This window comes from Dendropsophus ebraccatus, chromosome 7, assembly GCF_027789765.1.
Source record: "Dendropsophus ebraccatus isolate aDenEbr1 chromosome 7, aDenEbr1.pat, whole genome shotgun sequence".
NCBI classification, from domain to species: domain Eukaryota; kingdom Metazoa; phylum Chordata; class Amphibia; order Anura; family Hylidae; genus Dendropsophus; species Dendropsophus ebraccatus.
Window position 1 is genome coordinate 1,338,971 of NC_091460.1, and position 22,607 is coordinate 1,361,577.

A 22,607-nucleotide genomic window follows, 5' to 3' on the forward strand; every position below is an offset into this window, starting at 1 on the left:
TGGGAATGAATGTGTTAAAAGAATTAGATGGTCTGATGGCTCAAGAGCTGGGTCCCAAGTATTGGAAGAATGTCCCAAACCTGAAACCTCCACAAGTGGCCCTCCAGAGATCGCTGAAACAGTGCCGGATGCAGGCAACCCTGTCCTGCCATGTAGGAAAAGTGGGATGTGTGAGAGTACCCTGTTCAACCTCTTTGGAAGTGCCAGCAGGCCATGAAGTAGTAGTACCCCTACCAGTGGGCACCAGTCACCAATTGCTAGGAGCTAGGAGCTACAGTGATGGTAGAGCCTGTGCTACAGAAAGAAGGGGTAGCAGTGGGACGAACCTTGTGCACAGTCCAGAGTGGCCAAGTCCTGATGAGAATAATGAACATTAACAGCCACAGTGTGGTACTGGCACCTAGAGAACTGGTGGCAGATGTGTTTCCTATTGAGGAGGTTGAAGCCATACAGGAGCCTAGCTGGCACATCAAGTCAACTGATATGGCCACCACCACCCTGACATTGTGCCAAGTAAGAACTGAAGCTGTCAGGACTACAGGAGGGCAGCTCTTGAACGAAGTACATTTGGAAGGTGCAGAGATGACTCCCGAGGAGAGGGAGCAGTTAGTCAGGGTCCTGGGATCTCACCCAAATGCTTTTTCCCGGCACGAAGCAGACTTTGGGAAGACACAGACGCTTGAACATGAAATTCCAACTGGAGATGCTCGGCCAGTACGGGAACGGTACCGACAAATACCCCCAGCACTGTATCAGGAGGTCAAGGCCCTGCTGAAACATATGCAGGAAAGTCACATCATTCAGCCTAGCAGGAGCCCCTGGGCCTCACCAATTGTGCTGGTAAAGAAAAAGGATGGGACCCTGCGATTCTGTGTTGACTACAGGCGCCTCAATGCATGTACAGTCCGGGATGCCTACCCATTACCTCGAATTGAGGAATCCTTGGCAGCGCTAGGCCGTGCCAAATTCTTCTCTACCCTTGACCTGGCAAGTGGGTACTGGCAAGTGCCAATGGCAGAAAAAGACAGAGAGAAGACTGCCTTTGTTACACCTATGGGACTGTATGAGTTCCTCCGCATGCCTTTTGGACTGAACAATGCACCAGCTACATTCCAGAGGCTAATGGAACTGTGCTTGGGTGATCTGAATTTTGAATGCCTGCTGATCTACCTAGATGACATAATCATCTTTTCATCAAGTTTTGCGGAACATTTGGAGCGGTTAGACGTGGTCCTCGGCCGCCTAGAGGAGCATGGGCTGAAGTTGAAACCCACTAAGTGCCACTTGTTCCAGAAGAGCATTGAGTATCTAGGTCATGTGGTAACAAGGCAAGGAGTTCAGCCCATAGACTCAAAGATTCAGGCCGTTAAACAGTGGCCCACACCCAGCAACAGCAGTGAGCTTCGGGCCTTCCTGGGGCTGGTTGGATATTACCGGCGATTCATCAAGGAGTTTGCCCAGGTAGCAGCGCCTCTGTATGCGCTCCTCCAGGGGTGCTTGCCTGGAGATACAAAAGGAAAGCCATTCGTCTGGGCTGAGGAGGCCGAACTGGCCTTTAGGGAGCTGAAGAAATTGTTGACCAGTGCCCCTATCCTGGCCTATGCTGATTTCACAAAGCCATTTGTGCTGCAAACTGATGGAAGCCTGAGGGGACTTGGAGCTGTACTGACCCAAGAGCAAGATGGTCAAGAACGTGTAATAGCATATGCCAGCAGAACTCTGCGGGAGAGTGAGAAGAACCCCGACAACTACAGCTCCTTCAAACTTGAGCTCCTGGCAGTGGTGTGGGCAGTGACAGAAAAGTTTGCGGACATCTTGACAGGAGTCGAGTTTGTGTTGATGACTGACAATAACCCACTGGTTCACCTGAATAATGCCAAGCTGGGTGCCTTGGAGCAGCGGTGGGCAGCTCGACTTAGTAAATTTAACTTCAAGACACAATACAGGCCGGGGCGGAGTAATGCTAATGCAGATGCCTTGTCTCGTAACCCGTTGGAGAATCCCAGTGGCCCCACAGACGAAGAGCGGGAAGAGGTCGAGACCCCCAATTTCATGAAAGTGCCTAAACCACTGAAGAGTGCTCCGGTTCAGAGGGTGGAGCAGGCTGTCGAGATCACTGCGGGAAGGTCCATGGAGGAGTGGCAGGACTGCCAACAGCAAGACCCACAAATTGCCAGAGTAAGAGAATGGCTCCTTACTGATCACCAGCCAGCGTACAGGGAGTGTGAGACCTTGACATCATTTGGAAAGAAGTTGTGGCTGCAGAGGGGCCGTCTGACCTTCCGCGAGGGAGTCCTATGCAGAAGAGTACAACTCCCCACAGAGATTGGTCCCACCTGGCAAGTAGTAATACCAGATAGTGAGGTAAGGAACGTAGCTGAGTGGATGCATGAAAGGAAAGGGCATTTTGGACCTGCCAAGACTTGGGCATGGCTACAGAGATTCTTCTATCATCCTAACTCACAAAAGGTGGCCCAGGACATTTGCAGAAGCTGCCGAAACTGCAACCTAGCAAGAGCTGGGGATCAGCAGGCCCCAATTGGTGTTATACAGACAAGCTACCCACTACAACTTGTGATGATGGACTATCTTACAGTAGGAGAGTCCCCGAGAGGATACAAGTATTTGCTGGTCATGGTGGACCACTTTACGAAGTTTGCTGTAGCGGTCCCCACCCGGGACCAAACTGCTGAATCAGCAGCACAGTGCCTGTGGAAAAATTTCATTCTGCCTTATGGCTGTCCTACACAACTGCACTCTGACCAAGGGGCTTGCTTTGAAGGAAGAGTGATAGAGGAGCTCTGTCGGTTGTACCAGATTCGGAAGACACGCACAACACCTTACCATCCACAGGGAAATGGCGCATGTGAGCGCCTGAACAGAACCCTTCTACAGCTCTTGAGGACACTGGAGGAACAGAAAAAGGAGAGATGGCCAGACTACATTGCAGAGTTAGTGTGGGTGTACAACAACACTTTACACTCAGCCACCGGTTATTCACCCTTCTTGTTGATGTTTGGGAGAAATGGGAGATGCCCTCTGACCATGATGATGCCTGACAGTGGAGAAGGTGAAGGGTGGACCCCTGAGACTTGGATGGGAGACCATCGGAAGAAGGTACAAGAAATGTACGACTTGGTCGCCCAGCGCCTTGGCCCCCGCACATTACCAGCAAACAAGAAATTGAAGGAGTTGCCGTTACAGGTGGGAGATCGGGTAATGGTACGCAATCGCACGGCCAGAAGGGCTGGAAAGCTGCAGTGGCGGTGGGAAGTCACGCCATATGAGGTGATCCGGCAACCCAACCCAACCATACCAGTGTATGAGGTAAGACCGGAGGGTGCAACTGGACCGATGCGCATAGTGCATCGAAATATGCTTAGACCATGCACTTTTCTGAGAAGAGTTCCTGAACCCCAGCCAGAGAGTATCAACATGCCCACGGTACCCTCTGGGGAAGAGGAATGGTGGGTACCACCCCAACCAGATCCAACCCCCTTGGAAAGAAGGGAAGATATGCAGCAAGAGGAGAACAACGCTCCCTCTGTGGAGCCTTCAGTTGAGCTAAGACATTCTGGACGTGCTAACTTTGGAAGGATGCCTGCACGTTATGAGGACTATGTCTTGGGTATGCAGGTTGCCGGGACGGCTACCCTCAAACGAGGGGGGGAAGGTGTAATGCCAGAAGGTTCTGCTGCAGTATTAGAGCATAAAGGTTGGAGGTTATCACCTCCGTCCAGCAGAGGGAGTCAGTTCCCAGCTAGGAGTAACAGAGGTAACTGGGGAAGGAAGAGCCAGAGACTCAGGAAGTGTCACCCACCCAGTTCCTGGAGAGAGAGAAGATTCCAGTGCTGGAGGTCAAGGGCAGTGACCTGTGCCAGAGCTAAAGAGATCTGTGACAAGGTGATCCACAGAAAGCAGGACAGCTCAGCCAGGTCCATAAGAGCTACAGCAGACAGAGCAGTGTGCAGCAGTGAAGGAAGAGAGCAACACAGCCCAGTGCTAGCAAGTGGAGTGCAGAGCACCTGGGACAAAGAGACACTGACACAGGAGTGTCCAGCCAGCCTCATCACTGCAGCAAGGAGAGAGGTACTGCTTAGGGGAGACAGAGCTGGTGCTGCAGGGGAGCCCATTGTTACCAGCAGAGTCAGGAAGTGGGGCCCCCTGAGAGACTGTATATAGTTGTGCTACACCACATAGACTGAAGTGATATCCTCCCTGCTACTTACCTAGCTTCATAAAGAGACAGTGTTCCTGTTCAGTAAGAATCTACCTGTTATACAAGTTAAAGAATTGGTTGTACTGCTGAATTATCTACAGTAAAGTTATCCCAACATTACTCAGCTGTCAGAGTGAGTTTGTCGCCATCCACCTGCACCCCTTACACGGTGTCAGATAGGTGAGAGACGCCATGTTATATAGTGTCAGATAGGTGAGAGACGCCGCCATGTTATATAGTGTCAGATAGGTGAGAGACGCCGTGTTATATAGTGTCAGATAGGTGAGAGACGCCATGTTATATAGTGTCAGATAGGTGAGAGACGCCGCCATGTTATATAGTGTCAGATAGGTGAGAGACGCCATGTTATATAGTGTCAGATAGGTGAGAGACGCCGTGTTATATAGTGTCAGATAGGTGAGAGACGCCGCCATGTTATATAGTGTCAGATAGGTGAGAGACGCCGTGTTATATAGTGTCAGATAGGTGAGAGACGCCGCCATGTTATATAGTGTCAGATAGGTGACAGACGCCGCCATGTTATATAGTGTCAGATAGGTGAGAGACGCCGCCATGTTATATAGTGTCAGATAGGTGAGAGACGCCGCCATGTTATATAGTGTCAGATAGGTGAGAGACGCCATGTTATATAGTGTCAGATAGGTGAGAGACGCCGCCATGTTATATAGTGTCAGATAGGTGAGAGACGCCGTGTTATATAGTGTCAGATAGGTGAGAGACGCCGCCATGTTATATAGTGTCAGATAGGTGAGAGACGCCGCTATGTTATATAGTGTCAGATAGGTGAGAGACGCCGTGTTATATAGTGTCAGATAGGTGAGAGACGCCGCCATGTTATATAGTGTCAGATAGGTGAGAGACGCCATGTTATATAGTGTCAGATAGGTGAGAGACGCCGCCATGTTATATAGTGTCAGATAGGTGAGAGACGCCGCCATGTTATATAGTGTCAGATAGGTGAGAGACGCCATGTTATATAGTGTCAGATAGGTGAGAGACGCCGCCATGTTATATAGTGTCAGATAGGTGAGAGACGCCGTGTTATATAGTGTCAGATAGGTGAGAGACGCCATGTTATATAGTGTCAGATAGGTGAGAGACGCCGTGTTATATAGTGTCAGATAGGTGAGAGACGCCGCCATGTTATATAGTGTCAGATAGGTGACAGACGCCGCCATGTTATATAGTGTCAGATAGGTGAGAGACGCCATGTTATATAGTGTCAGATAGGTGAGAGACGCCGCCATGTTATATAGTGTCAGATAGGTGAGAGACGCCGCCATGTTATATAGTGTCAGATAGGTGAGAGACGCCGCCATGTTATATAGTGTCAGATAGGTGAGAGACGCCGCCATGTTATATAGTGTCAGATAGGTGAGAGACGCCGCCATGTTATATAGTGTCAGATAGGTGAGAGACGCCGCCATGTTATATAGTGTCAGATAGGTGAGAGACGCCGTGTTATATAGTGTCAGATAGGTGAGAGACGCCGCCATGTTATATAGTGTCAGATAGGTGAGAGACGCCGCCATGTTATATAGTGTCAGATAGGTGAGAGACGCCATGTTATATAGTGTCAGATAGGTGAGAGACGCCGCCATGTTATATAGTGTCAGATAGGTGAGAGACGCCGCCATGTTATATAGTGTAAGATAGGTGAGAGACGCCATGTTATATAGTGTCAGATAGGTGAGAGACGCCGCCATGTTATATAGTGTCAGATAGGTGAGAGACGCCGCCATGTTATATAGTGTCAGATAGGTGAGAGACGCCGCCATGTTATATAGTGTCAGATAGGTGAGAGACGCCGCCATGTTATATAGTGTCAGATAGGTGAGAGACGCCATGTTATATAGTGTCAGATAGGTGAGAGACGCCGCCATGTTATATAGTGTCAGATAGGTGAGAGACGCCGCCATGTTATATAGTGTCAGATAGGTGAGAGACGCCGCCGTGTTATATAGTGTCAGATAGGTGAGAGACGCCGCCATGTTATATAGTGTCAGATAGGTGAGAGACGCCGTGTTATATAGTGTCAGATAGGTGAGAGACGCCATGTTATATAGTGTCAGATAGGTGAGAGACGCCGCCATGTTATATAGTGTCAGATAGGTGAGAGACGCCGCCATGTTATATAGTGTCAGATAGGTGAGAGACGCCGCCATGTTATATAGTGTCAGATAGGTGAGAGACGCCGTGTTATATAGTGTCAGATAGGTGAGAGACGCCGTGTTATATAGTGTCAGATAGGTGAGAGAGACGCCGCCATGTTATATAGTGTCAGATAGGTGAGAGACGCCGCCATGTTATATAGTGTCAGATAGGTGAGAGACGCCATGTTATATAGTGTCAGATAGGTGAGAGAGACGCCGCCATGTTATATAGTGTCAGATAGGTGAGAGACGCCATGTTATATAGTGTCAGATAGGTGAGAGACGCCATGTTATATAGTGTCAGATAGGAGAGAGACGCCGCCATGTTATATAGTGTCAGATAGGTGAGAGACGCCGCCATGTTATATAGTGTCAGATAGGTGAGAGACGCCGCCATGTTATATAGTGTCAGATAGGTGAGAGACGCCGCCATGTTATATAGTGTCAGATAGGTGAGAGACGCCATGTTATATAGTGTCAGATAGGTGAGAGACGCCGCCATGTTATATAGTGTCAGATAGGTGAGAGACGCCATGTTATATAGTGTCAGATAGGTGAGAGACGCCATGTTATATAGTGTCAGATAGGTGAGAGACGCCATGTTATATAGTGTCAGATAGGTGAGAGACGTCATGTTATATAGTGTCAGATAGGTGAGAGACGCCGCCATGTTATATAGTGTCAGATAGGTGAGAGACGCCGCCATGTTATATAGTGTCAGATAGGTGAGAGACGCCGCCATGTTATATAGTGTCAGATAGGTGAGAGACGCCGCCATGTTATATAGTGTCAGATAGGTGAGAGACGCCGCCATGTTATATAGTGTCAGATAGGTGAGAGACACCGCCATGTTATATAGTGTCAGATAGGTGAGAGACGCCGCCATGTTATATAGTGTCAGATAGGTGAGAGACGCCATGTTATATAGTGTCAGATAGGTGAGAGACGCCGCCATGTTATATAGTGTCAGATAGGTGAGAGACGCCGCCATGTTATATAGTGTCAGATAGGTGAGAGACGCCGCCATGTTATATAGTGTCAGATAGGTGAGAGACGCCGCCATGTTATATAGTGTCAGATAGGTGAGAGACGCCGCCATGTTATATAGTGTCAGATAGGTGAGAGACGCCGCCATGTTATATAGTGTCAGATAGGTGAGAGACGCCGCCATGTTATATAGTGTCAGATAGGTGAGAGACGCCATGTTATATAGTGTCAGATAGGTGAGAGACGCCGCCATGTTATATAGTGTCAGATAGGTGAGAGACGCCGCCATGTTATATAGTGTCAGATAGGTGAGAGACGCCATGTTATATAGTGTCAGATAGGTGAGAGACGCCATGTTATATAGTGTCAGATAGGTGAGAGACGCCATGTTATATAGTGTCAGATAGGTGAGAGACGCCATGTTATATAGTGTCAGATAGGTGAGAGACGCCATGTTATATAGTGTCAGATAGGTGAGAGACGCCATGTTATATAGTGTCAGATAGGTGAGAGACACCGCCATGTTATATAGTGTCAGATAGGTGAGAGAGACGCCGCCATGTTATATAGTGTCAGATAGGTGAGAGACGCCGCCATGTTATATAGTGTCAGATAGGTGAGAGACGCCGCCATGTTATATAGTGTCAGATAGGTGAGAGACGCCGCCATGTTATATAGTGTCAGATAGGTGAGAGACGCCATGTTATATAGTGTCAGATAGGTGAGAGACGCCATGTTATATAGTGTCAGATAGGTGAGAGACGCCATGTTATATAGTGTCAGATAGGTGAGAGACGCCGCCATGTTATATAGTGTCAGATAGGTGAGAGACGCCGCCATGTTATATAGTGTCAGATAGGTGAGAGACGCCGCCATGTTATATAGTGTCAGATAGGTGAGAGACGCCGCCATGTTATATAGTGTCAGATAGGTGAGAGACGCCGCCATGTTATATAGTGTCAGATAGGTGAGAGACGCCGCCATGTTATATAGTGTCAGATAGGTGAGAGACGCCATGTTATATAGTGTCAGATAGGTGAGAGACGCCGCCATGTTATATAGTGTCAGATAGGTGAGAGACGCCGCCATGTTATATAGTGTCAGATAGGTGAGAGACGCCGCCATGTTATATAGTGTCAGATAGGTGAGAGACGCCGTGTTATATAGTGTCAGATAGGTGAGAGACGCCGCCATGTTATATAGTGTCAGATAGGTGAGAGACGCCGCCATGTTATATAGTGTCAGATAGGTGAGAGACGCCATGTTATATAGTGTCAGATAGGTGAGAGACGCCGCCATGTTATATAGTGTCAGATAGGTGAGAGACGCCGCCATGTTATATAGTGTCAGATAGGTGAGAGACGCCGCCATGTTATATAGTGTCAGATAGGTGAGAGACGCCGCCATGTTATATAGTGTCAGATAGGTGAGAGACGCCGCCATGTTATATAGTGTCAGATAGGTGAGAGACACCGCCATGTTATATAGTGTCAGATAGGTGAGAGACGCCATGTTATATAGTGTCAGATAGGAGAGAGACGCCATGTTATATAGTGTCAGATAGGTGAGAGACGCCATGTTATATAGTGTCAGATAGGTGAGAGACGCCGCCATGTTATATAGTGTGAGATAGGTGAGAGACGCCATGTTATATAGTGTCAGATAGGTGAGAGACGCCATGTTATATAGTGTCAGATAGGTGAGAGACGCCGCCATGTTATATAGTGTCAGATAGGTGAGAGACGCCGCCATGTTATATAGTGTCAGATAGGTGAGAGACGCCATGTTATATAGTGTCAGATAGGTGAGAGAGACGCCGCCATGTTATATAGTGTCAGATAGGTGAGAGACGCCGCCATGTTATATAGTGTCAGATAGGTGAGAGACGCCGCCATGTTATATAGTGTCAGATAGGTGAGAGACGCCATGTTATATAGTGTCAGATAGGTGAGAGACGCCATGTTATATAGTGTCAGATAGGTGAGAGACGCCGTGTTATATAGTGTCAGATAGGTGAGAGACGCCGCCATGTTATATAGTGTCAGATAGGTGAGAGACGCCGCCATGTTATATAGTGTCAGATAGGTGAGAGACGTCATGTTATATAGTGTCAGATAGGTGAGAGACGCCGCCATGTTATATAGTGTCAGATAGGTGAGAGACGTCATGTTATATAGTGTCAGATAGGTGAGAGACGCCGCCATGTTATATAGTGTCAGATCGGTGAGAGACGCCATGTTATATAGTGTCAGATAGGTGAGAGACGCCGCCATGTTATATAGTGTCAGATAGGTGAGAGACGCCGCCATGTTATATAGTGTCAGATAGGTGAGAGACGCCATGTTATATAGTGTCAGATAGGTGAGAGACGACGCCATGTTATATAGTGTCAGATAGGTGAGAGACGCCGCCATGTTATATAGTGTCAGATAGGTGAGAGACGCCGCCATGTTATATAGTGTCAGATAGGTGAGAGACGCCGCCATGTTATATAGTGTCAGATAGGTGAGAGACGCCGCCATGTTATATAGTGTCAGATAGGTGAGAGACGCCGCCATGTTATATAGTGTCAGATCGGTGAGAGACGTCATGTTATATAGTGTCAGATAGGTGAGAGACGCCGCCATGTTATATAGTGTCAGATAGGTGAGAGACGCCGCCATGTTATATAGTGTCAGATAGGTGAGAGACGCCGCCATGTTATATAGTGTCAGATAGGTGAGAGACGCCGCCATGTTATATAGTGTCAGATAGGTGAGAGACGCCATGTTATATAGTGTCAGATAGGTGAGAGACGCCGCCATGTTATATAGTGTCAGATAGGTGAGAGACGCCGTGTTATATAGTGTCAGATAGGTGAGAGACGCCATGTTATATAGTGTCAGATAGGTGAGAGACGCCATGTTATATAGTGTCAGATAGGTGAGAGACGCCGCCATGTTATATAGTGTCAGATAGGTGAGAGACGTCATGTTATATAGTGTCAGATAGGTGAGAGACGCCGCCATGTTATATAGTGTCAGATAGGTGAGAGACGCCGTGTTATATAGTGTCAGATAGGTGAGAGACGCCGCCATGTTATATAGTATCAGATAGGTGAGAGACGCCGTGTTATATAGTGTCAGATAGGTGAGAGACGCCATGTTATATAGTGTCAGATAGGTGAGAGACGCCGCCATGTTATATAGTGTCAGATAGGTGAGAGACGCCATGTTATATAGTGTCAGATAGGTGAGAGACGCCGCCATGTTATATAGTGTCAGATAGGTGAGAGACGCCATGTTATATAGTGTCAGATAGGTGAGAGACGCCGCCATGTTATATAGTGTCAGATAGGTGAGAGACGCCATGTTATATAGTGTCAGATAGGTGAGACTGCTGGGCTACACATACCCCCCGCACCTGGTACTCATGACCTCGGGGCCTCCCCAATAAGACTCAACACACAGGCATATTTTGTTGGATGGTGGTCGGCCACAGCTATTTATTGTTTATTTATTTTTCTCTTAACCGGGCAAATTGCCAACTTCACTGACACGTAAACGCCTCCAGGCGAACATTTTTCCAACGGGTATGCCGGCCGCCGAACACTGGCGGGCATGGCCACCGGATCCACCAAATACCACACCTCCAGCTGTGACTTAGTAAAATTCTCCTCTACAACAGAAGGAAACATCATCAATACATAGAACCAAAATTGGAACAACACTTGCAATAAGGGCGGGAGGGAGGGCTGCTGAACTCCTGGCTGCTGGTAAAGAGGGCTGCTCCCGGAAGCCCCCGCCCCCTTATAGGTTTTGGCCGTGTCCGATAGGTCAGCAGCACGTCCCGGAGGCGGTGCCGTGCTGCATCATCTGACCCCCCGAGCACCAATAATGAGCCGCTCACTGCCCCAACTGACGTCACAGAGGCCCCCCCCTATGATTCTGCATTAACCCCTGCCGCTCCATAAAACGCCCCGCAGTCCCTGCCACCTTCCTTATGCAGCTCGGTGTCCTAAAGACTGCTGGGCTACACATACCCCCCGCACCTGGTACTCATGACCTCGGGGCCTCCCCAATAAGACTCAACACACAGGCATATTTTGTTGGATGGTGGTCGGCCACAGCTATTTATTGTTTATTTATTTTTCTCTTAACCGGGCAAATTGCCAACTTCACTGACACGTAAACGCCTCCAGGCGAACATTTTTCCAACGGGTATGCCGGCCGCCGAACACTGGCGGGCATGGCCACCGGATCCACCAAATACCACACCTCCAATGAGGGGCTGGGTTATACCTACACCGAGCCCCGACCCCCACCCAACAAGAACAATGCCTGCTCCACCCCGTCCTGAAGGCCTGACAGGAAAATGTCCATGCCGATTTCATTGAGGTGAACACCGTCCGGCCGCATGAGGCGACGATTATCTCCCTCCAACTGGCGATGTCGTACCACCACCCCACCCTGGGATCGCACATGCCTGGATGTGCGCGCATTTACCGTACACCTGGCCCTCTCCACCGCTTCCGCATCGCGAGCCCCTTGCCAGGTCACCCTGGGAACGATCTCGGACCACACGAGGAGGACCTCCGGGAAGTATCCCGGGAGGCGGTCCAAATCTGCCCTTATAATGGTAAGGAGATCAGCTAAACGTATAAAACATAAATCGTTACCGCCGGCATGTATCAACAGGACCACCGGACCCGCAGCCAGACGACCAATTTCAATGGCTTCAGAAAGCACCTCCGACCATCTCAGGCCTGGGATCCCCTTCCAGTGCACATCCGCTTGACGAAAACCCAATGAGCGTCCACCAGGTCTACCCTCCGCCCGCTGGGCCGCCCGATGTATGTAGGAATGTCCTAACAGCCAAACCGCCGGCCGATGAGCCTCTGAAAGAGAAAACATGTTAGTCCAACAGCTCCGGCCGAATGTAAGTCGCATAGCATTCGGACCTCCACCTCCCTATCCTCTGAACCTGGTCATTGGGAAGCCCAGCGCGAGCCGCCTCCGTGGCCGCACCTATCCTAAACGAGTGGGTGCCATATTCTGTGGGGTCAACCCCGACCGCCAACAGCGCCCTCCTAAGCTGGCACTGAAACTGATATCTGGTAAGTGGGAGACCACTAGCATGCGTCAGAAAGGACTCCGCTGCGGGCCGCGCGCCTAAGAAACTCGTGGCCAACATCACCGGGCAAGCTACCCCGGAGACTGCAAACAAAGGGATCCACGTGCCTCTACCAAAAACGTCCGTCTTGGAGCGCCGTACTCTAATGCGCACTGCTCCATTTGCCACCAGTACGTCATCCTTAAGCAGGCCCCCACTGCGCGCAGCTGACGGGGCAACCAGCTCCCCTACCCTTAACGCCCCAAAGAAAGCAAAAGAGAAGGCGACCGACATTAACAGGGCTTCGTATGCCCCAGTACAGGTGGTAGGCAATGCCGATATCATAGAGGACAACAAGTTAAACGATATCGGGCGCCTGCATTCCCTGCGGACATGCTCCTTCCTCCACCCACGCATCGCTTGACTAATGGCAAAGTGCTTATTGACATCCCTCCAACCCCTAAGCTTGAAGTGAAAACTGACACCGGACAGCCTGCGCTGCGCCACTATGCTAGACAAACCCTTCTCCTTTAGCTGCAACAAATAAGAGACAGATACACCCAACCTGGCCGAATCATCCACAGCGACAGCTAGGTCCCCCGCCACTGCACACCACTCCTCCCACGCCTTACCATGGTTATTCCACGTAGCCTGAGACACCGAGGACTGGATCAATGGCATTAGGCGGACGACACCAGGTCCCATATGAGAGGCGGGCACGCTTGCCCCTGGGGATCCGCCAAAGGGCACAACTTGCGAAACTCCTGCCAACGGAAACAGGACAAAGAGTCAGCAACCACATTACTCACCCCTGGAACATGTCGAGAACGAAAACATATGTTATTCTGCAGGCAACGCAGCACTATATGACGCAGCAACTCTAGAACTGGAAGGCAAGAAGAAGACAAATTATTGATGCAGAACACCACACTCAGATTATCCGTCCAGAAACAAACTCTGCGATTTCTCATAGCCGGGCCCCACAGCTCTATGGCAACCGCAATGGGGAACAATTCCAACAGGGTCAGGTTGCGGCATAGGCCCGATTCCCGCCACTCCGAGGGCCATGGTTCAGCGCACCATAGTGTGCCGAAAATGGCCCCGAAGCCGCAGGATCCAGACGCGTCTGTATAAAGCTCGAGATCTTGATTGGAAACCACATCCGATTGCCAGCACGTGCGACCGTTGTATGACTCTAGGAAGTGCTGCCAGACCGTGAGGTCAGCCTTTAGAGGCCTGGTGATACGGATATAATGATGGGGATTACGCACTCCTCTAGTCGCCAGTGACAAGCGCCTGTTAAAAACACGGCCCATGGGCATTATACGGCAAGCAAATACCAGAAGGCCCAGGAGAGACTGCATCTGGGACAATGTGACCTTTCTGACTGCGCCAAAGCCCTTGACCTGATCCAAAAGTTTCGACAGCTTGTCCGCCGGGAGACGGAAAACCATTGAAACAGAATCCAGTTCTATGCCAAGGAATGAGAGCGTGGTGACCGGGCCCTCTGTCTTGTCCTCAGCTATAGGCACCCCAAATTTGGACATATAGTACCTGAAAGTGTTCAACAGGAACTGGCAGATGTTACCAGACCCCGGAGCCACGAACAGGAAATCATCCAGATAATGTATTATAGCGTTACTGCCTGTGACGTACCTGACAACCCACTCCAGAAAAGTACTAAACAACTCAAAGAAATGACAGGAGATGGAGCAGCCCATCGGCAGGCAAGTATCGTAATAATACATGTCATCCAGGCACATACCCAGGAGGTGGTAGCACTCCGGGTCGACTGGCAATAGCCGGAAAGCCGACTGAATGTCGGATTTCGCCATCAAAGCCCCTTGGCCGGCAGCCCTGAGCAAGTGAACTGCCCTGTCAAAGGAAACGTAGGCTACTGAAGCGTCCTCCTTTGAAATGGCATCATTCACTGAGCAACCCTTAGGGTGGGACAGGTGGTGTATAAGCCGAAATTTACCTACCTCCTTCTTCGGTACAATGCCTAGGGGCGATACCCGCAAGTTGGTGAAAGGTGGCGAGGTGAACGGGCCTTCAATTCTGCCCAACGCCACCTCCTGCTCAATTTTTTGCCTTAATACCCTGATGTGCTCCTGAGCGGATTTCAAATTGACAGAAAAAACAGGATGATTGCTACGAACAAACGGTATGAAGAAACCATAGGTAAAACCCTCCCTCAGCTGTTCCGCAGCCTCTCTATTGGGGTAAAGACTTAGCCACGGTGCCATCTCGGACGAGCTCACCGGTGTTCTTCCCCTCAGCGGACAGCCCCGTCCGCGCAGTAGACCTGGTAAGTCTAGTGCATTTTGCGGCGGGGTGCTGACCGCCGCAGGAGGAACACTCATGCCGGAACTTACATAGGCCGTAGAACCGGCAGTGACCTTCATTGAACAGCCAACATGTCCCTGGACGGCGTACGGCCACCCCTCCCGGAAGGGACGAGGGAGCGGGGGCCCCATGCTGAAAGGGAGACGTCTTCTGAGCCATCATTAAACGCAACCACACGTCTGTGGCCTTAACCCCCCATCCGATCTCAGGCTGCAAAGCAAGGCGGCGACGAAACTCCTCGTCGTACCTCCACCAAGCACTGCCCCCATGAGATTTGTAAGCATTGTATACCATGTCTTGATAAATAAAAAGCTCCGAACAGCGCTGAGGGTGTCGCTCACCCATCACACAGCCCAAAACTGCAAACGCCTGAAGCCAGTTATTTATGGTCTTGGCTATCCTAGGACGCCTCTCCACCGGCCTGTCCCCCACTACTCGTCTTTCCTTATCGACTGTGTGCTGGTCCACCGTAACTAAGGACCATATGTCTATGTACTGGTTGTCCCAGATCTTCTGCTTAGTATCTGCATCAACATGTGTGCCAAGTGGACTTAAACCACAAAACAGGGCGTCCTTGTGTATGCTGGCCTTTGGTGGCTCCGCCTTCTGACTACTAGAAGGAGCAGGAGCAGATTCCAGCTTGGCCAAAAGTGCCTTAATGGCAGGGAGTATCTCTCCCCCCTCCCCCCCCGAACACCAAGCTTTTGAAAAATCAAACTCACCGACTCCTGAAGCAGCCGCCGGAGTCACAGACCGGACATCTACGATGGGACACGGATTCATCATCGGGGGCTCCAGCCCCACGGGTGCAGGAGAAGTTGGAACAGAAACTGGGATCGAAGAAACACCTTCCGCGCTGGTCCTACCGACCCCGCGATGCGACTCTCTGGCCGAAGTGCTAGGCTCCCGCCTACGTCTGCGTCTGCGCCGCTCCCTGTCCGAACCAGAGCTTCGGGTAGACGAGGCAGAAGATGAAGGGGAACGCCATCGGGAGGATCGGGAGCGCCTACCCCGGCTCCTCCTACGTGACTCCCTATAGCGGTGGCGGGAATGGTAGCGACTACTACCAGCGGATCTGCGGCGGCTACGCCTCGAAGAGCCCCGGGTGGAAGATGAGGATGATGAGCGAGCTCGCCGACGGCCACGGCTGGTGGTAAGCGAAGCCACGGATCCCTCACGCACAGGAGTCTGCTGGGCCACACTAGCCGGCTGACATGCAGGCCCTGTAATGGGAACAGAGGGAACTGGGAGCTGGGCATGAAGGGGTGCCTGGGATGCCTGTGCAGGGGGACAAACCACAGCAGCACAATCTAAAGCTGCCGCAGCACGCTCTGCCGCCTGTGTTGGCTGCAGCTGCACCTCCTCAGCTATTTGGGCAGGCGCTTCCAGGGACGAGGAGCTGGCACTATGATGACCCCCCATGCTAACAATAATGGCGCTGACTGCTGGCTGTGCGGTGCCGGCGGGCTCAGGAGAAGGCGCGCGAAAACCGGAAGTGGGTGGGGCTTGACTAACGGCACTCGGAGCAGCAAGCAGAGGAGGGACAGACCGCGGCCTGGCCATTAACCCTGCGGTTCCCTTACTCTGGCTCCGGGGGACACTCCTGGGGGGACTGGGACTAAGCCGGTCCGGAGGGCGGGTCCGCCGTGCGGTCCGCCGGCCGCCAGCGCTGGGAACATTCCCAGCATCAGACCGAGATACGGCCTGACCGGCTGCAGGGGAAGCTAAGCCTGTAAGAAGGCGCTGTATAAATCCATCGCTTCCCTGCATGCGAGCACGCAGGGACGCGATGAGGGTCTCTTCGTCAGCCATACCTGAGGAAGCCATGCTGCTGAACTCCTGGCTGCTGGTAAAGAGGGCTGCTCCCGGAAGCCCCCGCCCCCTTATAGGTTTTGGCCGTGTCCGATAGGTCAGCAGCACGTCCCGGAGGCGGTGCCGTGCTGCATCATCTGACCCCCCGAGCACCAATAATGAGCCGCTCACTGCCCCAACTGACGTCACAGAGGCCCCCTATGATTCTGCATTAACCCCTGCCGCTCCATAAAACGCCCCGCAGTCCCTGCCACCTTCCTTATGCAGCTCGGTGTCCTAAAGAGACGCCGCCATGTTATATAGTGTCAGATAGGTGAGAGACGCCGCCATGTTATATAGTGTCAGATAGGTGAGAGACGCCATGTTATATAGTGTCAGATAGGTGAGAGACGCCGCCGTGTTATATAGTGTCAGATAGGTGAGAGACGCCGCCATGTTATATAGTGTCAGATAGGTGAGAGACGCCATGTTATATAGTGTCAGATAGGTGAGAGACGTCATGTTATATAGTGTCAGATAGGTGAGAGACGCCGCCATGTTATATAGTGTCAGATAGGTGAGAGACGCCATGTTATATAGTGTCAGATAGGTGAGAGACGCCGCCATGTTATATAGTGTCAGATAGGTGAGAGACGCCGCCATGTTATATAGTGTCAGATAGGTGAGAGACGCCGCCATGTTATATAGTGTCAGATAGGTGAGAGACGCCGCCATGTTATATAGTGTCAGATAGGTGAGAGACGCCGCCATGTTATATAGTGTCAGATAGGTGAGAGACGCCGCCATGTTATATAGTGTCAGATAGGTGAGAGACGCCGCCATGTTATATAGTGTCAGATAGGTGAGAGACGCCGCCATGTTATATAGTGTCAGATAGGTGAGAGACGCCGCCATGTTATATAGTGTCAGATAGGTGAGAGACGCCGCCATGTTATATAGTGTCAGATAGGTGAGAGACGCCATGTTATATAGTGTCAGATAGGTGAGAGACGCCATGTTATATAGTGTCAGATAGGTGAGAGACGCCATGTTATATAGTGTCAGATAGGTGAGAGACGCCGCCGTGTTATATAGTGTCAGATAGGTGAGAGACGCCGCCATGTTATATAGTGTCAGATAGGTGAGAGACGCCGCCATGTTATATAGTGTCAGATAGGTGAGAGACGCCATGTTATATAGTGTCAGATAGGTGAGAGACGCCATGTTATATAGTGTCAGATAGGTGAGAGACGCCGCCATGTTATATAGTGTCAGATAGGTGAGAGACGCCGTGTTATATAGTGTCAGATAGGTGAGAGACGCCGCCATGTTATATAGTGTCAGATAGGTGAGAGACGCCGTGTTATATAGTGTCAGATAGGTGAGAGACGCCGCCATGTTATATAGTGTCAGATAGGTGAGAGACGCCGCCATGTTATATAGTGTCAGATAGGTGAGAGACGCCGCCATGTTATATAGTGTCAGATAGGTGAGAGACGCCGCCATGTTATATAGTGTCAGATAGGTGAGAGACGCCGCCATGTTATATAGTGTCAGATAGGTGAGAGACGCCATGTTATATAGTGTCAGATAGGTGAGAGACGCCATGTTATATAGTGTCAGATAGGTGAGAGACGCCGCCATGTTATATAGTGTCAGATAGGTGAGAGACGCCGCCATGTTATATAGTGTCAGATAGGTGAGAGACGCCGTGTTATATAGTGTCAGATAGGTGAGAGACGCCGTGTTATATAGTGTCAGATAGGTGAGAGACGCCGCCATGTTATATAGTGTCAGATAGGTGAGAGACGCCGCCATGTTATATAGTGTCAGATAGGTGAGAGACGCCGCCATGTTATATAGTGTCAGATAGGTGAGAGACGCCGCCATGTTATATAGTGTCAGATAGGTGAGAGACGCCGCCATGTTATATAGTGTCAGATAGGTGAGAGACGCCGCCATGTTATATAGTGTCAGATAGGTGAGAGAACCTGTTAGTAAGCGCCCAGACGGGTAAGACCTTTTGTTTGTTTGTTTGGTTCCTATAAGCGCGGTGTTGCTGTATTTCTGTTTGCTGGACGGTTTATGCTGCAAATAAACGCCAAGCTGTTATTTTACAAGTCCAAGTCTGCTGTGAACTGTGTCCAAACTCACCATCCCCCGGGAAGATCCCTACAATACTTACTTCCCGGTGCTCTCCTATTCTCTTTTTTTCCTTGCATGTCTGGCTTAGCCGGCTGAATGGGAGATGGGAGAAACCGAATCAGCAGCACCGCCAATCAAGGGGAATCTGAGCTGGGAAGCTTTGAATAAGACTGGTCCTGGAGAGCTCGTATGTTGTAACTAACTGAAACCGCGTTCTCTGATTAACCCTTGCATGAGCAAAAACTAATTGAGCTAATATGAACTACTCCCGATCTGTGCTCATTTGCAGCGTGGAAGGGTGCTGATGAATTGGACCCTAACCACTAACAATTGAATGGCCGTATACTAACTTAGCTATTGATTCTTGACGTGATCTTACCTTCGGCCTGGAAAAGACTGAATGAAGTTGTGTATTACTAAATAACGGTGATATACTACCCGAACGGAATATTTTACCTGCTAAGTAGACGGGAGTGAGTTAACCCTTGGTTTACCAAGTAGTAAGACAACGGCTGTATTTCCAATATGTTCTTTATGAACTGCAGCTGAACCGATACTATTTCGGGTAGAGTGTGCGGGTTTGGGGTCTGTCAGTGTGCGGGTTTGGGGTCTGTCAGTGTGCGGGTTTGGGGTCTGTCAGTGTGTGGGTTTGGGGTCTGTCAGTGTGCGGATTTGGGGTCTGTCAGTGTGCGGGTTTAGGGTCTGTCAGTGTGCGGGTTTGGGGTCTGTCAGTGTGCGGGTTTGGGGTCTGTCAGTGTGTGGGTTTGGGGTCTGTCAGTGTGCGGATTTGGGGTCTGTCAGTGTGCGTGTTTGGGGTCTGTCAGTGTGTGGGTTTGGGGTCTGTAAGTGTGTGGGTTTGGGGTCTGTCAGTGTGTGGGTTTGGGGTCTGTCAGTGTGCGGGTTTGGGGTCTGTCAGTGTGCGGATTTGGGGTCTGTCAGTGTGCGGATTTGGGGTCTGTCAGTGTGCGGGTTTGGGGTCTGTCAGTGTGCGGGTTTGGGGTCTGTCAGTGTGCGGGTTTGGGGTCTGTCAGTGTGCGGATTTGGGGTCTGTCAGTGTGCGGGTTTGGGGTCTGTCAGTGTGCGGGTTTGGGGTCTGTCAGTGTGCGGGTTTGGGGTCTGTCACTGTGCAGGTTTGGGGTCTGTCAAGTATTTGTATATTGATCGACTAAGTGTGGACTGCAGGGATGGGATTCCTCGGCTGGGGGAGGAGGACGCGTTTTGTGTTTCTGGGCGGCAATGCGACAATCTCGTCTGTATACTCTGTGAATCATTGTGCTGTTGTTGGGGGACGGTGGGATGGCAACAAAAGGAGCCGGCAGAAAGACAGGTGGAACTAACAAAAATGGGGGTCCTCCGCAAAAAATGGACAAATATCTGGAATCTCCGGGTATACAGCACGGGGTAGCTCGCGGGGATGGAGCGAGTTTGCTCAATAATACCATTAGCTCCGAACAGGCCAATGCTGATGAATCATATGTACAACACCCTTCAGTCCTGGATGCAATATTATCTGAAGTACAAAAATGGAATACCGGACTGGAGGATGTAAAAACGCTAATTGGGGGGTTGATTTCAGAGGTATCCATTGTGCGTGATGAATTAAATAAAATGCGTGAGAAAGTAACAGTGATAGAAAAGGTCGTTCCTACATTGGAAGGGCAGCTGAAAACAGTGACAAACTCATTGGAGGGTTTCAGAAAAGAACAAGGAAGTCTGCAAGAAAGAATTATTATAGGTCCCGCAGAGCCAATATTAGGCTTATCGGGCTGGTGGAGGGGGTGGAGGGAGCGGACCCCACAAAATTTAGTGCTACATGGCTAAAAGAATATTTCGGGGAAGTGGACCTCACTTAGTTCTTTGAGGTAATTAGAGCCCATCGAGTCCCCTCTAGGTCGCCCCCTCTGGGCTCTCCGCTGCGAACGATGTTAATCAAAAAGCGGCTGTTTGAGGCGAAAATTCCTTTTTCCTTATTATTTCCCGCTAGATTGAGAATAGTCGTAAATGGACGCACTAATTTTTTTGAGCCAGCTAAGGATGCGATGGAATGGCTTGACAGTCAGGAATTATGAAACGGGAAGATGACATAGGACTGCACAGCGATGTAATAGGTTATTAGTATTTGGTTTATATTATCCTGGTCGGGTGGGTGGATATTCCGGAGCTAAGTGGTGGGTTAGAGGCTCTTGATCCGGAGGAGCCAACGCAGAGGGTTGTTGGGTCTGGGTGGGAATAGATGGGTTAGGGTGGGTAGCGGTTGTGGGACGGGGGGGTTGGGTGGGTGGGGTCTGGTGACCCTGCAATGTGAGAGGGATGGTGGATAAAAGGCTCGCCATATTTGATGCAATAGATCGGCATCTGCCAGCAATAGTAGCTATTCTCGAAACACATACCACCCCAGAAAATTTTGAACGGTTAAAACGTAGATGGGCAGTTCAGATATTTCACACTGGGTTTTCTACCTATTCTTCTGGGATAGTAGTTCTAGTGCACAAATCTAGTTCGCTTGTCATTAAAGAGAAAAAGATAGATGATAGATGAGGAAGATATATTTTTTTATTTGGTCACCTGGAGTGTTGGCCTTCTTATATGTACCTCCTCCCTTCTCCTTAGGAATTTTTATGCAGTTACTCAGCTTTATGAAAGATAAGGGGAACATACCATTATATGTAATTGGAGACTTCAAGGTCTGGGATCCCCTCCTGGATAGAAGGGGTAGCAAAGGTATTGCCTCCTCCCAACGCTCCCCCCTGGAACACTTTGCCCGGGAGGTGGATTGGGAGGATGCATGGCGGAAGTTTAAGCCCAATACACGGGTGTTCTCGTGTTTTAGTATGTCTTATAATGCCGCCTCCCGTATTGATTTATGTCTATATAACCAGGGGGCTTTGTACAGGGGGCAGGGTGACTAAAATTAAATATGAAAGCTGTTCGATTTCGGATCATGCTCCAATTAGGCTGGAAATGGACTATGGCAGTGACCGGGAAATAAAGCCAATTAGAATTAACCCTATTGGTTAACAATAATAGATGAGGAACAGAAAATAACTCGCGAGATCAGTTTTTTCTGGCAGTGTCACAAAGGCTCAGCCCAGACCCAAATTGTATGGGACGTTCATTAGAGGCCTAGTTTATAAAGAGATCTGTAGGAACAAAAAACTATTTAGTCAGAAGGAAAGGAATCTTAGCGAGATGCTCCAGAAGTGTGAGGAGAGATTCAGTGAGGATCTCGGGGATGAATCTTTGACTGAGCTTAAAAATGCGCAGAGTAAACTTGGAACTTTTATGAATGAAAAAGCCCAACATCGTGTTTTTTTTTTCTGGACAGAACGGGAAAACCTGGTAAATTGTTATCAGAAGTGGTGAGAGCACAAGATGACGCTAGGTCCCATATTGCAGCAGTTCGGGATGCTGGGGGGAAATCGTACAAGGACAAGAACAGATAGAAAGGGAATTTAAATCTTTTTTTGAGGACCTGTATAAGTCCGAAGGAGAAAACCCGACGTTTAGGATCAGGGAATTCCTTGATAAATTACAACTGCCTGAATTATCTAGTGATGATAGGGAGAAAGTTAATGGTCCTTTAACGCTTGGGGAGATACGACAGGCTGTGGGTTCTCTCGCTAATGGGTCTGCATCAGGTCCTGATGGAGTCCCTATCGAATTTTATAAGAAATATATAGAAGTATTGTTGCCAATTTTAAGGGAAGTATTAGATGAATCCTGTATTTCCGGCTCTTTGCCATCGTCCATGAATGCCGCTACAATTGTTATCTTTCCAAAAAAAAATAAAGACCCTCTTGATATGGGCTCGTATCGTCCTATATCTTTACTGAATTCAGATTACAAAATACTAG

General features: G+C 49.8%; 2 protein-coding genes across 2 annotated transcripts in view; both read right to left on the reverse strand.

Annotated features, from left to right (window-relative positions):
- Positions 1 to 22,607, reverse strand: part of LOC138797158 (zinc finger protein ZFP2-like) — a 427,215-nt gene that overhangs the window by 361,648 nt on the left and 42,960 nt on the right. The window lies entirely within an intron of this gene.
- Positions 10,865 to 16,656, reverse strand: LOC138797101 (uncharacterized). The gene is made up of 5 exons (XM_069976903.1): positions 16,632 to 16,656; positions 15,540 to 16,040; positions 13,104 to 13,235; positions 12,038 to 12,256; positions 10,865 to 11,037 (listed from the first exon to the last, which is right to left on the reverse strand). The coding sequence occupies exons 1-5, from the start codon at positions 16,642 to 16,644 to the stop codon at positions 10,865 to 10,867; spliced, it is 1,038 nt and encodes a 345-aa protein (XP_069833004.1). The 5' UTR covers positions 16,645 to 16,656.

Excerpts from the sequence above, each read along its gene's own strand:
- LOC138797101 (XM_069976903.1), bottom strand. Across the intron at positions 13,236-15,539 it reads GGCGGCTGCTTCAGGAGTCG|GAGTTTCGCAAGTTGTGCCC; the intron begins GTGAGTTTGATT and ends TTCCGTTGGCAG. Across the intron at positions 11,038-12,037 it reads CCTGTTGATACATGCCGGCG|AGGAGAATTTTACTAAGTCA; the intron begins GTAACGATTTAT and ends CTTCTGTTGTAG.